This window comes from Monodon monoceros, unplaced genomic scaffold (assembly GCF_005190385.1).
Source record: "Monodon monoceros isolate NGI ecotype Baffin Bay Population unplaced genomic scaffold, NGI_Narwhal_1 Super_Scaffold_3, whole genome shotgun sequence".
NCBI lineage: Eukaryota > Metazoa > Chordata > Mammalia > Artiodactyla > Monodontidae > Monodon > Monodon monoceros.
This window is the reverse complement of record NW_021703780.1, coordinates 51082655-51104765: the sequence shown is the minus strand read 5'-3', so window position 1 is coordinate 51104765 and position 22111 is coordinate 51082655. Positions and strand designations below refer to the sequence as shown.

At 47.3% G+C, this 22111-nt stretch overlaps 1 protein-coding gene across 2 annotated transcripts in view; it reads right to left on the bottom strand.

The window, feature by feature from the left end:
- Nucleotides 1–19078, bottom strand: part of CMTM7 (CKLF like MARVEL transmembrane domain containing 7) — a 43222-nt gene extending 24144 nt beyond the window's left edge. For both annotated transcript variants that reach the window (XM_029243025.1, XM_029243026.1), the window contains exon 1: nt 18853–19078. In XM_029243025.1, coding sequence (XP_029098858.1) covers nt 18853–19011 — 159 coding nt within the window. In that variant the 5' untranslated portion in view covers nt 19012–19078. The remainder of the gene's footprint in view (nt 1–18852) is intronic.
- Nucleotides 19079–22111: the final 3033 nt, after the last annotated feature.

Genomic DNA, 22111 nt, shown 5'->3' with positions numbered 1-22111 from the left:
GTTTCCCCCTAAAATAGGGAACAAGGATGTCCTCTTTCACCACGCTTATTCAACGTATTTCCCAAGGTTGCAGTAAGAAAAGGAAATAAAAGGCATGTAGATTGAAAAGGAAGAAACAAAACTTCTTTATTTGTAAACAACATGATTATTTATGTGGAAAATGCCAACAGAATCTACAGAAAAAGATTCTAGAACTAATAAATGGGTTTAGCAATGTCACAGGTTTCAAGATCAATACCACAATCAACTGAACCTGCAGATCTAACTGCCAACTGGTAGGAAATACTGGGGACTGAAGAACTTGTTAAGGACACTGCAGGGATGCACTCAGACGCATCTACTCAATGGGAGTGAACCAGGAATGAATGAACAGCTTTATTCAAGAAATAAATTGTAATGAAAAAGAAGGAAGAGGAGGAAGCCGTAGATTAAAAGAGACTTGAGAGACACATGAACAAAATACAGTGTGTGGTTTTTATCTGGATCCTGATTTGAACAAACCAACTGTTTAGACACATACACACATAACTGCGGAAACCTGAACAGACTGGATATTTGATATTGCTTGTCTTTTAAGCTATGACAACAGTAATATAACAATATAATATAATATAGTAATAGTGGTCACTATTAAAAAGTATACATACTGAAATATGGAATCTAGGATTCGCTTCAAAACAATCCATGGGGTAGATGGGAGACAGACATAAAACAAGATTGACGGTGTGTTGATAATTCTTTTAGTTGGGTGATGGATGCAGGGTCATTAGAATATTCTCAATATTTTTATGTTGAAAATTCCCCATTATAAAAACTTTAAAAAGCAACGTACAGAGACCTGTGAGTAGACCCGAACCATGGAAATAATGCTGCGACCAGGGAAGGGTGGCAGCTGAACAGAGGTGTCAAGAAACTTTTTCCCAGTTTATCCTGTTTAGACTTTCAATGAAAGACCCAGATGATACAGGTAAATTAACACCCTCACTGCTTGATTAATTCCCCCAGCAATTTTGATGAGGCAGTCGACAACAATGGGGAAGCTGTCAAAGCCTAACAGAACCATGACGAACTGATTTCTATGGCTGACAGCGCTTCCATACCTCACCACTACCAAAACGCCCATTCTGTGAAGCAATCAAGAATTTTTCCAAACTCTACGCCTTTGCACAGGCCGTTCCCTCCTCCGGAACCCTCTTCCCGCCTTTACCTCCTGCCTCGCCATCATCCCATGCTCAGGTCTCACCCTGGAGGCGCCTTTGCCGGGAAGGTCTGAGCACAGGCTGGGAGGACCCAGAGCACCCTCTGCCCCCTCCTGCAAAACCTTGGGTCCCTATACTAATCACACTTCAAGGATTCAAAGATACCCCGTCTTTTCACACCATCCCTTCCCTCCAGCCGGAGGTGGAGCTACACCTGCTGCTGGCCAGACCAGACAGCACCTGTGGAGCAGTTACCATTGCCTGCCATGTGCCAGCATCAAAACTTGCGAATGGATGTCAGCACATGGAAGAAAATCCCAGAGGCCAGAGCGGAGCACTCTTCGAAGCCCTGGGAACCAGAGGTTGTGGGGCTGAGATGGTGAGATGGTGAAACAGGCACATTTAGCATCATTTCCAGAAGCAGGAGTCAAAAGCCAGCTTACGAGCCCAGCACCAGTAGCTTTTAGTTCTTTCATGGATTCTTCTAAAGAATGCTGCACTGCTCACACTTTGGATGGCACAGAGGACCAGAGTATGCAAAGATATTTAAAAAGGATTTCTTTAAAAAGAGTCCTTAAAAAAAAAAAAAAAAAGAAATTTAGAAGAGGGCCACTTTAGGAATATCTTAACCAATTTATTTTCCTTCATCGTTTCCTTTTTATGTATTCACAAGAATATATAAAATCTCCATTTAGTTAAGTCTAAAGGAACTCTTTCAAGGAGCATAAAATAAAATTTCTAAATGATAAGAGATTTGCATCCTCATATAGTTAACATTGGCTTCCTTTCCTAGCAGTGCTTAAAACAATGCGGCCTTGGAGGTGATGAAACACAACACCTGTATAGTGTCCAGATCTTCTGCCCAAGGGGAAAGGTCTGATCAGCCTTGTTCACCGCTGTCCCCCTCAACATCTGGCACAGGGCTGGGACAGAGGAAGCATCAAATAAATATCTGAAGCAGAGCCTCTGCCAGACAAAGAGCCACGACTAGGACCACACGAAGGTTTATCACTCAAGCCAGAACTAGAAATCCGAAAGTGAGCTGGCTGCGTCAGGTCTTCTATTCTCTCAGCCTTTAATCCACTACAGCGATGCCATTGTTCAGTGTTTGCTGGTGTTGCTTTAAATTAGGAGCCCTGTCCTGACAGCTTGACAAACCAGCAGACACTTCTCTCATCCCTCAGCTCATCTCTGCTTGCTTTGGCGTCGGAACCCCGTTTTGCGTGTGTAAGTCAGTGGAAAGCTGTTGACCCAAGAACTAAATAAAATTGAGCATCCAGCTTCTCCCCGCAGGCTCCTGCCTCCTGGCCTGCAGGCCTGAAGCGACTGCCCCAGGGCCCTTCCACAGCTGGGCCACTCCCCTCTCCCTCATTATCCCTATTAATGACCATGATTAATAATTATCATTACTGGGTCTTCTGAGGAGGTCCACGTCTCTCAAGCACTTCACCCAAGCTGACTTTTCTGAAAGGAGTGCTGTTACCAGAGGCTTTGGCAAAGAAAATCTTTCATTTCATTCAAAAAAAAAAAAAAAAAAAAAAAAAGATTCTGCACGGTCGTTGCCAAGGGGGAGGGGGTCGGGGGAAGGATGGAGAGGGAGGCTGGGGTTAGCAGATGCAAACTATTATACACAGAATGGATAAACAAGGTCCTACTGTATAGCACAGGGAACTACATTCAGTATCCTGTGATAAACCATAATGGAAAAGAATAATTTTTAAAAAGAACATATATATATATATATATATATATATATAATTGAATCATTCTGCTGTACAGCAGTAATTAACACAACACTGTAAATCAACCATATTCAATAAAAAATAAATTTAAAAAAAGCAAAAACAAACAAACAAAAACGACAACAAGAAAAAAGGATCCTCAGTGCTTTCTAAATTCCAGGCACCCTGTGGTGAACCCAGGTAGGACGGTCACTGCCCCTACGCAGGTTCAGGTCCTGGTAGAGAAGACCCACCACCAACAGGTAATGAAGATGTGGGCAAGGGGATTTCAGCTAAAGAGGTGCTGGGAAGAAAGCAGAACTGGGCAACAGAACAGGGTGATGGGGGGGTGGCTGGGTGGAGTTGTGGGGGACTACTTTAGATGCGGGGGTCCTTCAGAGACAGAACGGGGAAGCAGGCCATCTCTAGACCTGGGATTGTTTCTGTTTCCTTATCTTTAAATGGGAAAAAAAGGGGAAAACCACACGGTCCAGTGGTTAGGACCCAGTGCTTTCACTGCCGAGGGCCCAGGTTTGATCTCTGGTCGGGGAACAAAGATCCTGTAAGCCATGTGGCGTGGCCCAAAAAAACAAAACAAAACCATAAATATGAAAAATACGGCCTTGGAGTCCTCTGCACACAGCTGACAGAAAAAAGAGTAGAGAATCCTGCCTCTTAAAAGCCTCAAAAAGGAAGCGACAAATAACACTTCTACGCTCATTCCATGGGTGGGAACTAGCTGCATGGCTGCACAGCTGTCGACCAGAAACAAGCCTGCACCCTGGGAGAGGGAGCACGGGTTTTTGGTCAACAGCTAAATACTTCAGCTGAACTCTGTATATGATGGCATAAATTACTGTGAACTAGGGTGCATGGCAAAAAAAAAAAAAAAAAGAAAGGAAAATAACAGTAACTAAATGATAGAGGCTGTTGTGAGGAATCCCCCAAGGAATTTTAGCCGTTGTCCCAAGGATATTACTTTTTTTTTGGCCGAGCCATGAGGCATGCAGGATCTTAGTTCCCCGACCAGGGATCGAACCTGTGCCCCCTGCAGTGGAAGTGTGGAGTCTTAACCACTAGACCGCCAGGGAAGTCCCTTAAGGATGTTACCTTTGAGCTAAGCCATTTTTGTTTTTTCTTTTTATTAACAGGACATGCAGTTAAGCTCAACTTGAACTATTACCTCCAGATAGGAAGTCTGCTAAAGGGACTTTTGTGAAAACAAAAGCACTAAAAGGGGGATAAGTCACCATGATCCAAACACTTTTCTTTCCTTTCTTTCTCTTTTGTCTCTGTTGTAGCCACAAAACACGGAGAATCAGAGGGTCCCTCCAAACCAACTTCAATATCCAATGATGGGGCTGCTCTGTCCTGGACTCTTCACAAATGTCAAAGTCACAAAAGATAAGAGAGACCGTTCCAGGTTGAAGAGATTACAGAGACACAACCACTGAAGGCAACACTAGACCAGAAAAAGGACGTTAGTGGGTCAACTGGTGAAACCCGAATAAGGCTGATAGATTAGGCACAACAGCACTGGTGTCACTGATCTCCTGATGGAGGGAGCCATACTGCAGTTTGTAAGAGAAGGTCCTTCTTAGGAAATGCTCACTGAAGCACTGGGGACAAAAGGGCATCATGTCTGCAACTTACTCTCAAATGGTCCAGAGAAAAGTAATAACGTGTATATAAATTAAAAATGATTAAACAAATGTGGCAAAATGTTAACGACCAGAGAACCTGAGGGAAGGGTATGTGGGGAGTTCCTTGTGCTGTTCCTGCAAAGTTTCTGTATATCTGGAATTGTTTATAAATAAAAAGTTACAAAAGTATATATAGTTTAGAGACAAATCATTGGGCACTTCAACAAACATTTAAAACAGCAACTATTTCACAAGCAGTAAATTAAGCAGGGTTCACTCGACCATTTTAAGATGTATTTGAGCTGCAGTCTCTTATCTGTGAAGATCCTACTAGAACGCGGTAAAATTTATTTGGCATTCTAACAACTTGTGGGAATTGGGGACACCTCATTTACTGTCTGTGGAAGGCCAGACAGCACATCTCTGGAACCCACTTTTCATCTTTTGCCTCCACCCTGCCATCTGAGAATGACTCTGATGCTCTCTCCCTTCAAGTTTGCTCTGTCTTTATGGTTCTGCTTTTCTCAGCAAAAATTCAAGGACCGCTTCTCTCTGAAGAAGCTATTAAGGAAAAAAATGTGCTAAAATAAAGAAGATGGAGGCGTAACTGCCAGCCAGAGTGGCAGAGGGTGGCCATCACCTCTCCAAAACTTCATGCTTCTTGAAGGACAAACTAGGGACTTCCCTGGTGGTTCAGCGGCTAAGGCTCCACACTCCCAATGCAGGGGGCCTGGGTTCGATCCCTGGTCGGGGAACTAGATCCCACATGCATGCCGCAACTAAAGATCCTATGTGCTGTAACTAAGACCCGGCACAGCCAAATAAATAAATATTAAAAATAAATAATCAATTAAAAGGACAAACTATGAAAAGTCTGCCCACAACGGACAGTCTTTAATTGGTTTATTAGTGTCCTGTGGCTGCTGTTACAAGTTACCAGAAAATTGGTGGCTTAGAACAACAGAAATTTATTTTTTCATAGCTCTGGAGACCAGAAGTCCAAAATCAATATAACTGGGCTGCAATCAAGGAGTTGGCGGAGCTGAGCTCTCTCTGGAGGCTTCAGGAGGGTGTGTTCCTTACTTCTCCCAGCTTCCACGGCTGCTCTGGCCATCCTGGCTCATGGCTGCATCACTCAAGCTCTGCCCCATCTTCACATCACCATCGCCTTCCCCACAACCCTGCTGTTGAGTCTCTTATAAAAACACTTGTCGTGGGATGTAGGGCCCACCCAGAAAATCTAGATAATCATTTAAAGACCCTTAACGTGATTAAATCTGGAAAGACCCTTGTTCCAAATAAGGTAACATTCACAGGTCCCTGGGTTTAGGACGGGGATACAATTTGAGGGGAGGGGGACCAGATGACCCACTACATCTGGAAATCAATTTTTTATCCCTAAATGACACTAAGACAATTATATGTTGAAATGGTGATCATAGCGCTAAATATAGGCATATCTTGTTTTACTGCATTTTGCTTTATTGCATTTTTTACAATAGCACTGGCGTCACTGACCTCCTGGAGTATCTATTGGTGCCTGTTTTCCAACAGCATTTGCTCACGTCATGTCTGTGTCACACTTTGGTAATCCTTGAAGTATTTCAAACTTTTTCATTATTATTATATTTGTTATAGTGATCTGTGATCAGTGATCAGTGATGTTACTATTGTAATTCTTTCGGGGCACCACAAACCATGCCCGTGAAAGATGGTGAGCTTGGGACTTCCCTGGTGGCGCAGAGGTTAAGAATCCGCCTGCCAATGCAGGGGACATAGATTCAAGCTCCGGTCCGGGAAGATCCCACATGCCGTGGAGCAACTGAGCCCGTACGCCACAACTACTGAGCCTGCGTGCCACAACTACCGAAGCCCGTACACCTAGAGCCCGTGCTCCTCAACAAGAGAAGCCGCCACAATAAGAAGCCCGCGCACCGCAACGAAGAGTAGCCCCCGCTCGCCACACCAGAGAAAGCCCGCACGCAGCAACGAAGACCCAACACAGCCAAAAATAGATTAATAATAATAAAAAAAGATGGTGAGAGGGCTTCCCTGGTGGTGCAGCGGTTGAGAGTCCGCCTGCTGATGCAGGGGACACAGGTTCGTGCCCCGGTCTGGGAAGATCCCACATGCCGTGGAGTGGCTGGGCCCGTGAGCCATGGCCACTGAGCCTGCGCATCCAGAGCCTGTGCTCCGCAGTGGGAGAGGCCACAACAGTGAGAGGCCCGCGTACCGCAAAAAAGAAAGAAAAAAAAAAAGATGGTGAGCTTAACCAGTAAGTGTTGTGGGGTTTTGTTTGTTTGCTGGGGGTTTTTTTGGCCGCACCCCACGGCATGTGGGATTTTAGTTTCCCAACCAGGATTGACCCCATGCCCCCTGCAGCAGAAACGTGGAGACTTAACCACTGGACCACCAAGGAAGTCCCTGTTGTGTGTGTTCTGACTGCTCCACTGACCAGCTGTTCCCCATCTCTCTCCCTCTTCTCTAGTGTCCCTATTCTCTGAGACACAACAATATTAAAATTAGGCCAATTAATAACCCTACAACGACCTCTAAGTGTTCAAGTGAAAGGAAGACTCACATGTCTCTCAGTTTAAATCAAAAGCTAGAAATGATTAAACTTAGTGAGGAAGGCATGTCGAAAGCCCCAACAGGCTGAAAGCTCGGCCTCTTGTGCCAAACAGCCAAGCTGTGAATGCAAAGGAAAAGTTCTTGGAGGAAATTAAAAGTGCTCCTTCAGCGAATACACGAATGATAAGAAAGCAAAAGAGACTTAATGCTGATATACAGAAAGTTTTAGGGGCCTGGTTAGAGGATCAAACCAGCCTCAACATTCCCTTAAGTCAAAACCTAATCCAGATCCAGGTCCGAACTCTCTTCAATTCTATGAAGGCTGAGTGAGATGAGGAAGCTGCAGAAGAAAAGTCTGAAACGAGCAGAGGTTGGTTCATGAGGTTTAAGGAAAGAAGCTGTGTCCATAACATAAAAGTGCAAGATGAAGCAGCAAGTGCTGATGTAGAAGCTGCAGCAAGTTATGTAAAAGATCTAACTAAGATAATTCACGAAGGTGGCTACGCTAAACCACAGATTTTCAAGGTAGACAAAACAACCTTCTATTGGAAGAAGATGCCATCCAGGACTTTCATAGCTAGAGAGGTCAATGCCTGGCTTCAAAGCCTCAAAGGACAGGCTGATTTTCTTGTTTGAGGCTACTGCAACGTTAAGTTGAAGCCAATACTCACTTACATTCCGAAAATCCTGGGCCCTTAAGAATTATGCTAAATCTACCCTGCCTATGCTCTCTAAATGGAACAACAAAGCCTGGATGACAGCACGTCTGTTTACAACATGGTTTACTGAACACGTTAAGCCCACTGGTAAGACCTATTGCTCAGAAAAAAAGATTCCTTTCAAAATATGACCACTCGTTGACAAGGCACGTGGTCACCCAACATCTCTGACGGAGATGTACAAAGTGAATGTTGTTTTTAAGCCTGCTAACAAAACATTCTGCAGCCCGTGGGTCAAGGAGTCATTTTGACTTCAAGTCTTATTATTTAAGAAATACATTTTGTTAAGACTATATAGCTGCCATAGATAGGAATTCCTCTGATGGATCTGGGCAAAGTCAACTGAAAACCTCTGCAAAGGATTCACCATTCTAGCTGCCATGAAGAACATTCATGATTCATGGGAGGAGGTCAAAATAGCAACATTAACAGGAGTTAGAAAGAACTTGATTCCAGCCCTCATGGATGACCTTGAGGGGTTCAAGACTTCAGTGGAGGAAGTCACTGCAGATGTGATGGAAACAGCAAGAGAACTAGAATCAGACGTGAAGCCTGAAGATGGGACTGAATTGCTGCATCTCCTGATAAAACTAGAACAGAACAGAGGTCACTTCTTATGGATGAGCAAAAAAGTTGTTTCTTAAGATGGAATCTGCTCCTGGTGAAGATGCTATAAAGCGTGTTGAAATGACAACAAAGGATTTAGAATATTACAAAAACTTGGTTGATAAAGCAGCAGCAGGGTTTGAGAGGATTGACTCCAATTTTGAAAGAAGTTCTCCACTGGGTCAAATGCTATCAAACAGCACTGCAGGCTGCAGAGAAATCATTTGTGAAAGGAAGAGTCAATCTATGCGGCAAACTTCAGTTGTCCTATTTTAAGAAATTGCCACAGCAGCCCCGATCTCCAGCATTCACCACCCTGATCAGTCAGCAGCCATCAAACACCAAGGCCAGACCCTCCACCAGCCAAAAGATTATGACTCGCTAACGGCTAGAGGAGCATCTCTGTGGTGCACCTCACTTTCCAGAGCTCCCCGCAAGATCAGGCTGAGGCGAGACTTCTCAAACCCATCTGTCTAGTCCTCCTCTTGCCCTTGACTGCTGCCCTCACTCAAGGACCAGATGCACAAGAATGCCCATCTCTAGCTCTGCTTTTAGGGAAGTTGACTTCAACACTCCCTGTGATGGATGTTGGGAAATTCTAAGAAAAATGCTGGTCACGCAGGTCTTCTTGTTCCCTGAACTTTTCTGGTTCTTAACATCTTAAATAAAGTTCAGTGGGAGTCTAGAGCAGTGGAACTCTGAACCCTGAACACGAAGTAGAGTCTCTCAATGGCAATGAATGTGGAAGACCCCTGAAACCCTCTGGGAGATCACAGGAGATGTGTGAGACTAAATTACAGGACAGATGAAAAAATTTCCAAGAGCAGGCAACATCTGGTCCAGGAATTCTACTTTTAGGAGTTTCTCCTTCTGATTACCTTGTACACACACAGAACTGTGATATGTACAAAGGTATCCACAACAGCACTACGACATAACAAAAGATGGGAAATAACCTAAATGCCTGTTGAGAGGGGACTGGTTAAATAAATTATGGTACATCTATTCTCTGGAACACAACGCAGCTGTTAAGGAAAATGAGGAGAATGAGAATACACTGAACACATACAGAATTATCCCCAAGATGGAAAGAAGATGGACAAACACACAAACACACACACACACATCGAAACATAAAATAACTCCTGAAGGATATACAAGAAACCAGTATCACTGGTAGCCTCCAGGAAGGGAAAGCAAGAATTGGAGGACTTTTTGAACTTTAAAGATCTTGATCATGTGAATGTTATCTGTTCAAAAAAACCAAATACAATTTTAACAATTGTACAACCATAATTAGTTTGCATCAGGATTTTTATTTTTTAGAGTGGCTCTGGGAAGTGACCCTGGAGGACAGTGGGACTACTGGGCGGTAGAGGCCGTTCTTACATGTCTAGTAGCTGCACAGAAGGTATTTAAATTCCCCACACGGTTTCCTCATCTGTAAAGTGGAAGTACTGACACCCCTGAGGGATGCTGTAATGACGAGTGAGTTCTTGCATTTAAAGCATTCAGCATAATGCCAAGAGCAAGAACTCAGCCAACAGATTTACTCCACAGGAATTCAATGACATGTGACCACAGCCCAGATAAAAACTTGTATAACTGTTATTGTAAAAATGGCCACTGTACCTCCTGTCTCCTGCACGGCTGTTGCCCCATGTTTCCTTGCTAAGGAGCAGCCGTGAGAGCACCGGATTTGATGCAGGAGGCCCAGGCTTCTGTGGGTGCGTGAGATGTCTACTGCTGCATAACAAATTATCCCAAGTTGGTAGCTTAAAACAGTATCCACTTATCATCTCACGGTTCCCACCAGTCAGGAGCCCTGGCAAGAGACTTCTGCTCAAGGCTGCAGTGTAGGTGGTGGCCAGACTGGGGTTTCATCTGAGGCTTGGGGTCCTCACCCAAGCTCATATGCTACTGCAGCTATAGGAACGAGGTCCCTGTTTTCTGGCTGGCTGTCAGCAGAGAGTTGTTCTCAGCTTCTAGACAGAACCTACAGATGCTCGCCACGTGCTCCTCTGCCAGGCCCTCTCCCAGCAAGGCAGTTTACTTCTCCAGGGCCAGCCGGAGCATCTCTCCTTTGGGAAGAAACCAGTACAGCAGGTCCCCTATGTACGAACCTTCAAGTTGCGAGCTTTCAAACACGCGAACGTGTGTTCGCAAGTCCAATCACGTAAGTTAGTTCACATGTCTGGCGTACACGTGCGTGCATCCTCTACAAGTGGTTGTGCTTTTGTGTACTTTACTGTACAGTACTGTAGAGAGTACAGTAGTGCGGTATCTTTAATTCAAGCCCAGGATGTCCACAGAGATTCACAATGCAGGAAATGGCAAGGGGATTTTCTTTATTTGAGGAGGCACTGTTAGTTTTTGAAGCACAGGTCCTGAACATAGAATGGTACATAAAGGTTGCAGCAGCCATTCAAAATGCAATCCAGTGCTACCGTGTCATCCATGACGAGAAAAAAGGAGCTACTAGCAGTGATAGCTACTACTATCACTGGATCATTTTTCAAGAGGGTAGATAGAATTGAATCCAGCAAGGAACCAGAACCTGTGCCATCAATGTCGGGCGTGAGTGAAATTGCAGCTCGCCCTCCGTCTCCTATAGCTGACGATCCCTCAGCTCTACCATCTCCCACCTCCTCTCCCTCCTCCAGTCAGTAACTCTTCCTGCCTGTTCACTCGATGCCAGCCCCTGTATGCCAGCTGTTGTACTGTATTACTGTACTTTTCAAGGTACTGTGCTGTAAGATTAAAAATGTCTTCTTTATTTTTTGTGTTTGTTTTTTATGTATTATTTGTGTGAAAAGTATTATAAACCTATTACATTATAGTACTATATAGCCGACTGTGTTAGTTGGGTACCTAGCCTAACTTTGTTGGACTTAAGAACGAACTGGACTTACGAACGCACTCTTGGAACGGAATTCGTTCATATGTGGGGGACTTAACTGTACCTCTTTTGAGGGCTGTCACCTGATTAGATCAGGCCTACCTGGAGATAATGTCCTTTTGATCAACTCAGAATCATGTGATTTAGAACCTTAATTACATCTGCAGCATCCCTTCACCTTGGCATATGACATAACCATGGGAATGACATCCCATCATCTTTGCTATTTCTTATTGGTTAGAACAAGTCACAGGTCCTGCCCACACTCAAGAGGATGGAATTACATAAGGTTGTGACTCATTGGGGGTCCCCCTAGGGTGTGTCTGCCACAGTGGGCTAGCCTGGGAGCCTGTCTGCCATACACAGACAGACAGACAGACAGCACACCATTGCGGGAAGGGTTGGGCCTTGGCCACACCTAGGCTCAAATGCTGGCTCCAGAATTTAATGGAATTTTTGAAACTTGGGCAAGTTACAAACCCTCTCAGCCTTCATTCAACCAACAGAAAGGGAAAATAAATAACAGTCATTCAGGGTTAAACAAAGGGAAACTGCATGTAAAATTGCCTGACATAATAAAGCAGACACCCGAACCTTAGTTCTCCTCTCAGGAGGAACTTAGGACTTAAACACAAAGATGATACTAATGGTTTCCTCTTAAGCCTTCCAGCAGCCCAGAGAGTAACATGTGAAACGCTTTATAAAATACGACGCCCACTGTCTGGCCTATACCCCAGTGAGGGGTTTTCCCCACTCTGGCTGAGTTCATCTCTGGCAAAAGGTGAAACTGTCATTAGTACCTGCTGTCACATCTCAGAGCACCTCTTTTTAGCTCTGCTACCGTCTGCCCACCAATGAGGAGACAAATGGATAAGTTATGGTCCAACCAACTACCATGTGTAGTTATCACAGCATCCTTTTCAAATAAGGTTTAATCACATGGAAAAATTCTCATGGCATACTGATAATGAAAAAAATAACCCCAAATTGTCCTTTTATGAGCTCAAGATTTGGACTCAAACTGCTTCGCTATTTATGGCTTTGTGACTTTGGGCAAGTTACCTAATTTCTCTGTGTTTCCTCATCTGTAAGGTGTAGATAGTGATCGGACCTACCTGTCATGAGGATTAAATGAGGTCACACGTGTAAAACACCTAGCCCAGTGGCTGTCACCTAACAGGAACTCAATGTGTGATAGAGGCTATTATAATTAGTTAAGTATCACTCTCATCATTTGAGAGGAAAAGTTTAAAAAAGACTTCTTTATAAACAATATTAGCGTTGTTGCCACCTCCTTAGGGGAATAAAGAAAACCTAAGAGGAAGAAGTGAGTAAAGAGATATGGAGGGTCATGCTATATTTAATCGCTCCCTCTGCCTTCCAGAAGGTCCAATTTACTCTGTACCCGAAAGCCTTTAATTTCTTCCCCCTCCTTCTCATTCCCTTCTGAATTCCCTTCACTTTCTCCATCTCTAAAAAATGAAAATGACACCCTCTTTACTCTTAAATTTCACAGCAACCCCTTCCGTGAGTAATGTGTGGCAACCATTTTATAGACAATTTCTCTTTCTCTGTCAATCAATCTATCCTTCTCTTTATGTAAAGTAAAAGGCTGTTCAAGGGAAAGGAAGAGCCTTGTCACTGCCGCTGCGAAGTAAAACACAAACCAGGTGAAAGGCGTCCTCAGCAGGATGCTGAGAAGCTTCACGGTGCTGATTTCCGCCAGGGAGCAGGACAGGGCTGCGCTGGGGAGAGGCCCCGTTCTCCTTGCCAGCCCTCATCTCTCAGGAAGACCCGGGGCTGGAGCACCAGCCGCCAGCACCAGGCCCTGAGCCAGGCCACGGATGCCAGGAGTTGCTAAGGACCCCAGAGAGGAATGCCCGGGAGTGAGCAGTGGGCAAAGGAACTGCTGAGCCAAACTGGTGACAAAGAAGGAGAGCATCTGGCAGGCGGCGGCGGGTCAGAGGGAGGCTCCCAGGCAGCAGGCCTGGGGCAGCACCTCGGGCAGATGGCAGGGGGAGGAAACAGATGGACAGCCAGGGGCCCGGGCAGGAAGCGCCAGCACTGAGAGTGGGGGATGAGGGATGGGAGGAAGGGAGCAGAGAGAACGCCTTCCCTGGTACAGAACTGAAATCAATGCACTGACCCACACAGGGAGGCCTCGGAATGTCCTGGAGGGTCTCCAGGACCCACTGTAATACCAGAAACCCTGTGCAACTCTGTCCAGACTCATGCGGGACCATGCACCAGCCCCATCCCCACCCTGGTCCCCCAGCCTCATGGACCCTCAGCTGCTGTTTGCAGCTGGACCATCTTCTCTGGCCACTGGTTCCCAATCGGGGGTGGAGGGGACAGGCAGTTATTTGGGGTGCCCTGGAGGGGAATTCTTGCCAGCAGTTAGGAAATCCACATGCTCTGCAGCCTGAATAAATAATGCCTCATACCCGCGTGGTACTATCATCCTTCCAGTGTACGCGGCTATTGCCATAGCTTAAATACAAGTGCCTTTAAAAGTGTTTGATGATGGGCTTCCCTAGTGGCGCAGTGGTTGAGAGTCTGCCTGCCGATGCAGGGGACACAGGTTCATGCCCCGGTCTGGGAAGATCCCACCTGCCGCGGAGCGGCTGGGCCCGTGAGCCACGACCGCTGAGCCTGAGCGTCCGGAGCCTGTGCTCCGCAACGGGAGAGGCCACAGCAGTGAGAGACCCGCGTACCGCAAAAAAAAAAAAGTATTTGATGAAAAGAAACGCTGCAGTAGACGTTATACAGTTCTCATTTCATACTGGACATACAGAAGATGATTTCTCCAAGACCCCTTGCTTTTGGAAAGGACATGCGGCTGCTTCTGACCAATGGTATCACCTTTGAGCCAAAGAATAAAAGAGAACCTGTAAGATCCTTATGTGCTTATTATCTTCTTTGATTTCAGTTGAAGAAGGCATGTGTCATAGAAGGTGTCCCAAAGTCACAGTGGTGACTCCATCAGCCTTGCACCGTGTGACTTGTGAAAAAGATATATTTTCACACCAGCAACCAATGACTGATATAAACTCTGAAGAAATAAATCTTTTCTTATTCACCTCTAAAAAAATAAAATAAAAGCATTACGAAATTCCCCAGTCCACCCATGTCACTGTTCCTTTTCCAAACCATCAGACACCAAAAATACTACTATGACTTAAAATATTACTACTATCACATTTGGCTATAAAGGGACAACCATTGGTTTCTAGATGTTAACAAGTCTAGACAGTTATTTAATGCCAGCATGCCCAGCAGGGCAAGAGGCGCTCCATTCCTCTCTCTGTGAAAGGTGAGGGCCCTTTATCCCTGGGAAGTATTTACGGCTTTGCACACCAAAACTTCTCTACAGGGGAGTTCATCACTGTCTTGTTCGTGAATGGGCAGAACTGGAAGCTTCTTGAGCCACAAAAAGGGGGAGGGGGCTGGTCACACAGACTAAGGGACATTTGTGATTGGCTATAAAAACGCTACTGAAAACCTAATTGCAAACAAATCTTAAGTGACACGAGAAATCATTCATCACATATTAAGCAAAAAAAGCATTTTACAAACTGTAGAGTATCACCCTTCTTTTGTAAAACCAAAACAAAACCAACAACTACAAATTATCTCTCTCCTATGAAATAGTAGAAAATCTTACTTTAAATATCAATCTTGGGGGAGAGGGAGTGGGAGACTCTAGTTTCTTCCCTGTGTTTCTCAAAGTTTCTACAATGAGCAAGTATTACTTCTGTTATTGGGAATAAAGCCCATAACTTATGTCTTATCATTTTTATTTGTTTGACCATTGATGGACAGCAGTTTCTTGTTCTCGGATTGGGATTGGGTTGGGGTCAAAGACTCTTGACAGTGAGGTTCTTTGCTGCCCTTAACTCTGCAGCTTCCAGGAAACAGGGCATGGGGGTGCAGGTTGCACTTGGGAACCAAATGATCTGAAACAGAACACGGAGGGGTGGGCCATTCTGGGCTATGCTAGCTCATTCTCCACTCACAGGTCTATTCACGGTTATATCGGAGGCTGCGATCCCCCAAAGTCTAACTCCATTTGGAATCCCGGCTGTGAATGTCCAAGGGAAGACCATACTTGCTCCGACCTCCTAGAAAGTCTTTAGGATGCTCTCTCTGGCCAGAAAACTCAGGCACTCTCCCCCGACTCACACACCCACTTAGGCTCCTTCAATCGTATTTCTGACAATTCACCTCTTTAGAATCGCAAATAAGTACTTGCAGTGCCTTCGTTCTATACTGAAATGAATAAGATGCATCCTGAATATGAGCCTAATCCCTGTGACAACCAAACAAAGCTTCCACAAAGCTCCAAAATGACCCCTAGGGGGCTGTACAGCCCCAGGTTGAGAACCATCCCTTCAATGGTGGGTTGATATCGACATGATTACTTCTGGGATAGTCTCAGAATAAGGACCATATCCTCAGCACTATCTGGCAGACCCTAGATGGTCTAGTCTTGGAATACTTCTCCAGACTCACCCACATCACTCCCAGCCTTGTTCCTTCCCTCCAACCATTATCACTACTCCTTCCTCCAGCCTCAGAGCCATTGTCTGTGCTCTTCCTTCTTTTGGTAACACTGTTCCCTCATCCTTCAAATATCCTTTCCTCAGGGAAGCCCATCCTTACCTCCCAGACAGGGCAGACCCCCTAGTTAATTCTCTATGACACTGAGGACCTCTCTTTCATAGCTTTTGTCCCAGTTTATAATTTTATATTTAAAATCATTTGATTAATACTTTCCCTATTACAGCATAAAGAGAACAGGAGCTGACCTGTCTGGTTTACTCTGCTTTCCACACTGCCCTAGCATATAGTAGGTGCTCAATATTTACTAAGTAAAGGAACCTTCTTGGAATTCCCCGGTGGTCCAGTGGTTAGGACTCCATGCTCTCACTGCAAGGGCCTGGATTCAATACCTGGTCGAGGAACTAAGATCCCACAAGCCCCGTGGTGCAGCCAAAAAATAAAAATAAAATAAAGGAACCTCCTGGAAGACACTTAAATTTCCATCTTTACTGCTTATGAAACTACACACTGATTCTCCTTCCCTATTATGGTTCTGCAAATGTCCCAGTCACTGCCGAAAGGATCTATCTTGCTAACGGCTGTATTCCACACGCCTCGCTTGCACAGAGGTAAGAAGAGAGCAGATGCTCAAGAAGTGAGAGAAGCCTCTTTCTACGTGTCAGGGTGGGAAGGGGAAGAACTGCCCAACACTGGCCCATGTCTCACCCTACCTCCTTCCTTTCCACCACCCCAGCATCACCCAGCTCTGACTTACGCACACTGAATAAGGACATGGAGAGGCCAACGGGGCACGCCCAGCCCGACACACCCAATTCATCTCTCAAGATTCAACTCAAATGTCACCTTCGTCTTCCCTCCATCCTTCCTCCCTTATGTGGGCAACCACAGACCTTTCATCTCCCCAACCAGGGAGTTTGGGGACTTGTGCGTCTCCTCAGAACCAAAGATTCCTTGAGGGCAAGGGCTTTGTCAAATCCATCTGTTTCTGCAGAAGTGGAGATGAACACGGCACTCACAAATGTCTGCTGAACAAACAAACTGACGAGGAGTGCTGGTGGAGCCCTGAGCAAGGCCCTCTGGATCCCTGCAGCTCAGGCCCCTCAGGGATCCAGGTGATGCCAGGAGACCCGGCTCCAGCTTACACTCTGTGAAGTTCCAGATGGACATTCCTTCCTCGAGTAGTGGACTTGGGGAGACTCCCAGAAAAGAGAAGAAGGAGGAGAATGCGGAAGAGATGGACAAGGGGCCCACGCAGAGAGTCCTAAGTGGTCTCGCTGTTTTAATATGACCATCCAGCAAGGGCAACTTCATTCCCAGGGGCTCTGCTCAAACCAGCCTGCAGCCACACGGCAGTCCCCAGGGAAGGAAGATGTGAGAGTCTCTGGGCACAAAGAGAAGCAATCCTCCAAGTCTTTGTTCTCTTTGGAACAAGCGGCCCATCACTGTCACCTGCAACTTGGCACAAGAGCCTGATGTAAGAGGCTAGCTTAGGAGCTTAGAGTGAAACGGAGGTTTCTCTTCTCCATAATCTTTGTCCATTAAACTCACGGACCGAAACGGAGGATCTGACCGTGATTTTTCTCCACCAAACTCATCATTCAGCTCCTGATAACATTTTCCAATGCTCAGTTAAGGCCTGACCCACTCCCACCCATTTTTTTTTAAGGATGGGGAGGTAGGCTGGTCCCCTCTATTTGGCTGATCAGATCTCTTAGCCTGAACCCCAAAAATGCCTTGCTCAAAACCAACACAGCTCAGCATAATTTTTTTTGTTAGTAACTAAAATGCCTCTACTTCCTAATTTTTAGTCCATCTAGAAGCTCTTCTTTGAGAAAAGGGAACTAAGTCCCTCTTTCCTTCAGGTCTAGCCCAAGCAAGAAACCAGAGCCCCCCTCTACACACACTCAGCACCCAGAGTAACAGAGCTGTGGATGCCTGGGCAGCCCTCACCCCGTGTCCAGGCCTGGGGCTGGCCCACCTTGGTAGGCCCTGCCTCTGGATCTGTGACCTTGCGTCTAACCCACATCCCTTCCTTGACGCCCCCCCCCTTTCAAAACTACCACTTCCCCCTCACCATTCTGGCTGCAAACGTGACAAGGAGTGGAGTCACAAAGAGCCCAGCCCAGTTTCAAAACTTACCGAACAAACGGGAAAGGTGTTTAAAATTTTAAAATTGTAAGGAAGAAAAACATGGGAAGGAGAACAGGAGAACAGGCCGGGAAAGGTCTGCGCTGCTGGAGGTCCCTGCAGCGCCGGTGGCACTCGGCGCCCAGGCCTTCGTCCTGCCCGCTCCACAGTGACCCCCATTCCGGCGACTCCCGCTCTCCCCAGATAAGTACCGGCTCCCCAAAAGGCCTTCCCCATTGACCGCTGCCGTCCAACGGCCCCGAGAACCGGCCCGCCCTTGGAACTTGAGGGGCAGGGCCCGGGACGGCTGCCCCAAGGGTCCCAGGGCTTTCTACCCCAGGGAACGCCTGGCCTTCTGACCCCGCGCTCGGGCGAGGGTGAGCCCCGAGCAGGAAGCCCTGCGGCGCGGGGTCCGGGGAAAGAGGCGGCGGGAGAAGGTCGGCTTCCGCGGCCTGAGCGCCGCCGCCCGGCCGCTCTCCACCCCCGGCCCGGGTCCGAAGCGGCGCTGCCCGAGAAGAGGAAGGAAGACACACAGGAACTTTGGCCGTGGTTTCGGTCACCAGCTCGCAGGCTCCGCAGAGTGGCTGGAAAAACTTGGGACCTCCGAGAGGGGGCGGCGCGAACAGGCCTGGCGGGTGCGCCGAGTTCCAGCGCGGGGACTGCACGCACAACTCGCCCGAGGAAGCCCCCTCCAACTTGACTTGGGCGGCGGGACCCCCGCCCGGGGCGCGATGCTCCCGCCGCGGGAGCGGCCCCTCCGCGGCCACCCCGTCTGACCCCGGCTCGCGCCCGGGCCTCTCTTACCATCTGCGCCACTTTCAGCAGCGCTGCGTGGGTGCGGGGGTAGACGGGGTCCAGCAGCCCCTCCGAAGAGCTCGCGCCCAGCTGCCCCGGGCCGGCCCCGGCTCCCGGGGCGCTGCCACTGCTGCACGTGGTGCGGACGAGCCCGGGTCCATGCGACATCGCGCGGCCCTCGCCGGCCGGCAGCCTCCAGCTGCCGAGGCCGAAGGCCAGAAGAGGAGAGGCTGGGAGGGGCCTCGGGGGCGTGGCGCAGGGGCGGGGTCCTGGGGTGGGGCGGGGCCCGCGCCCCTGGCCCGCGCTGAGGACGCCCACCCAGCCTCCGCCGGACGCGCGGGGGAGGGCCTGGCCCGCGTTCTCCGGAAAGGTGGCGGCAGCCCCCGCCCTCTGGGAGGCGCGAAAGTTGGGCTGGAGGGAGGAGGGAAACGGACGCCCTGGGCCGTGGCCTTTCCGAGACGGGCGAGGCCAGGGCACAGCTGGGTCTCAGCCTCCTGGGATCTGGTTTGGGTGCGGCTGCGGGTATGTGCCAAGTGTACTTGATTGAAGTGTAACTCACATACACTGAAATGCCCAAACCTTCCGTGTTCAGCTCCGTTAATTGTTCTGTATGTGTATGTACACCTGTGTAACCACCGCCCACAGCAACAAATACCGGGCCGATACCCCCAAAAAACTTCCCTCGTCCTCCTTCCCTCTTTCTGTCACTATAGATTCGTTCTGCCTCTTCTCAGACTTGATGTACTTGAAATAATACAGAATATTCTCATTTGTGTCTGGCTTCTTTTCACTCAACAAGATGCATCGAGATTAATCCCAATAAAGCTGTGGTGAATATTCTGGTGAGACTTTTTGGTGGACAGAAGCTCTCATTTCTCCCGGCAAAATACTTAATGAGTGGGTTTGCTGGGTCACAAGGTGAACATAGGTTTACTTCTAGTAGAAGCTTTCAAACAGAGATGCTACATTGCACTCCTTCCGGGTTACTTTTAAAATGAGCAAGCAGGACTACAGAAATGAAATGTTATCAGTGTTCTCTCTGAGCAGTGTGTCCCTGTGGCCAAACTTGATATATCTCCAAATGTTTCAAAATAACACAAAAAATCTACCTCATGACATCACTGGATGCCAGTGTTGTCCTGTCATCAGAAGACTGTCAATGTGGCAAAGTCTTGATAATTCTAGAATGTGGAGATAATCATGCAATCTCTGTTTTGACAAGTCTCCCAGGTGATTCTGATGACCACTCAAGTTGAGCACCATCATTGCCAAAGTTGAGGCATTTCAGGAATTGTAATACCATGTTCTCTACTTGTGTGTACATTTGAAAGTTTTCATGACCAAAAAAAATTGCCTCTAATATCTGTTTTCTGTTTAGATAATAGTCACGGTGCCTTCCATTTCGTTCTCTATAAAACAAAGATAATTGCATCTCGGGGCTCCTGTGACAATGTGATAGCCGTGCAGGCGCTCTGTGACGGCTCCAGATGCATGTCGTTTTCCATACAGATTTACATCTTCACTTTTGTGCTTTTCCAAGGCTTCGGAACCCATCATGGAGACGACAGGGGGTCTTTGTTGAAGTGAAGGCTTCAGGGAAGCAGAAAAACCCAGCAGTGGATAATTTCCCCTCCTTCCAGGGGCCTTCATCCAATTCTCCAGCAATCTTCTAAATCAGTGATTTTCAATGTATGGTCCCCAGCTCAGCAGCACCAGCATCACCCCGGAACTGGTGAGAAATGCAAATTCTTAGCCCCACCCCCCCATCCACCCCAGACCTGCTGAATCAGAACCTCTGGGGGTGAGGCTCAGCAATCTGTGTTTTGGCAAGGTCGGCCCTCCACCTCCCACGTGATTCAGATGCATGACGGAGTTTGAGAACCACTGGCATTTCCGGAGTCCACTGGAGCTGAGACTTGGCTGGGTTTCTCGGACTGCTGTTGGCCCACGTGCCACCCAGCTTAGATCGGAAATAATCACTGCTGGTGGCCACTCTGTGTTAATCATTTTATCATGATCACTTAAAAGCCCGAGCGAGAGGCCTGGCAGCACAAGAGCTGCGTGCTGGCCCGGAATGCAAGAAGAGGTTCCACAGACCAGACCTGCGGCCAAGTACACGGAGGTGTCTACACGGGGTGATGACTTCTTGGTGGGAAGGGCTGCCCCCTGGGGAGGAAGGGCTTTGGTGGGTGCAGGGCTGGGTGCACTCAAAAGAGTGAGGGGGCCCACCCACCTTTGCCATCTTGTCTTGCCACCTCTCCAGCCACATCTAGCAGCTTCCACTCCTTTGGACCCCATGGTCAAGCCTGAATGAACGTCACGCCCCCTGCTATATCACGTTTCTGAGTGTTTGTCTGAACTCCCTTCTCCACTCACTGATGGCTGGTTAACAGCTCTTTATCCTTCAGTGTGTGTGGTTGAGATGGCCCCTCCTCCTCCAGGAAGCCTTCCCTGACTTCCCACCACTTTCCAGTAAGGGTAAGGTGACCCTGGTGGTCTCCCATCATTTGATTAGGAAGTTGCATGGTGATACTGTCAAGTCATCTTTGGAAAATACCACCTGCCACGACTCCTATGAGGATTAGATAAATTAAGGCCTGGAAAGTCCTCAGCACAGTGCCTGGCATATAGCAAGTCCTCAACAGTGTGCAGGCTCTTCTGGGCCTTTATCCTGACATCCATGGCACCAATCACAATGCCTGGAACACAACGGTGCATCTTTATTACTTTTCAATTTGATAGTGGAAGAACCATTTATTTATGCTTAATTGCCATGAAGCCCAAGAATAATCGTGACTATCTGGTGTGACTAACAGGTCACATCAATTTCACTGGTCTATTAAATTAAAACTGAGTCTGAACATGAATGCTCACTTTGCATTATTTGTTGTGCATAAAGAATAATCTTCTACTTGAAAATGGGGGGAAACCTATCTGGAGATTCAAGAAAAGAGTAGCGTGGAAAGAGCACTGGATTCAGAGTTAGAAGACCTGGCTGGGAATCCAGGTGCCTTGGAGCAGGAATCTCCAGATCTGCAAAGCAGGGGGCGGCGCTGCTTACTCACAGGGCTGCTGTGAGGAGTGAATGAGATTACACGTGTTCAGGCATTTGGTACACGTTAGTGGACCCTGAAATAGGCTGGGATGGAGGACGGCTGTGTCTGGCAGTTTGGGGCACTGGCAGACGGGCAAACAGCATTCTGAGCCAGGACCTAGCAAAAACCAAGCAAGCAAACAAAACAAAAACCTCTGGGCTGCCCTTGGTTCA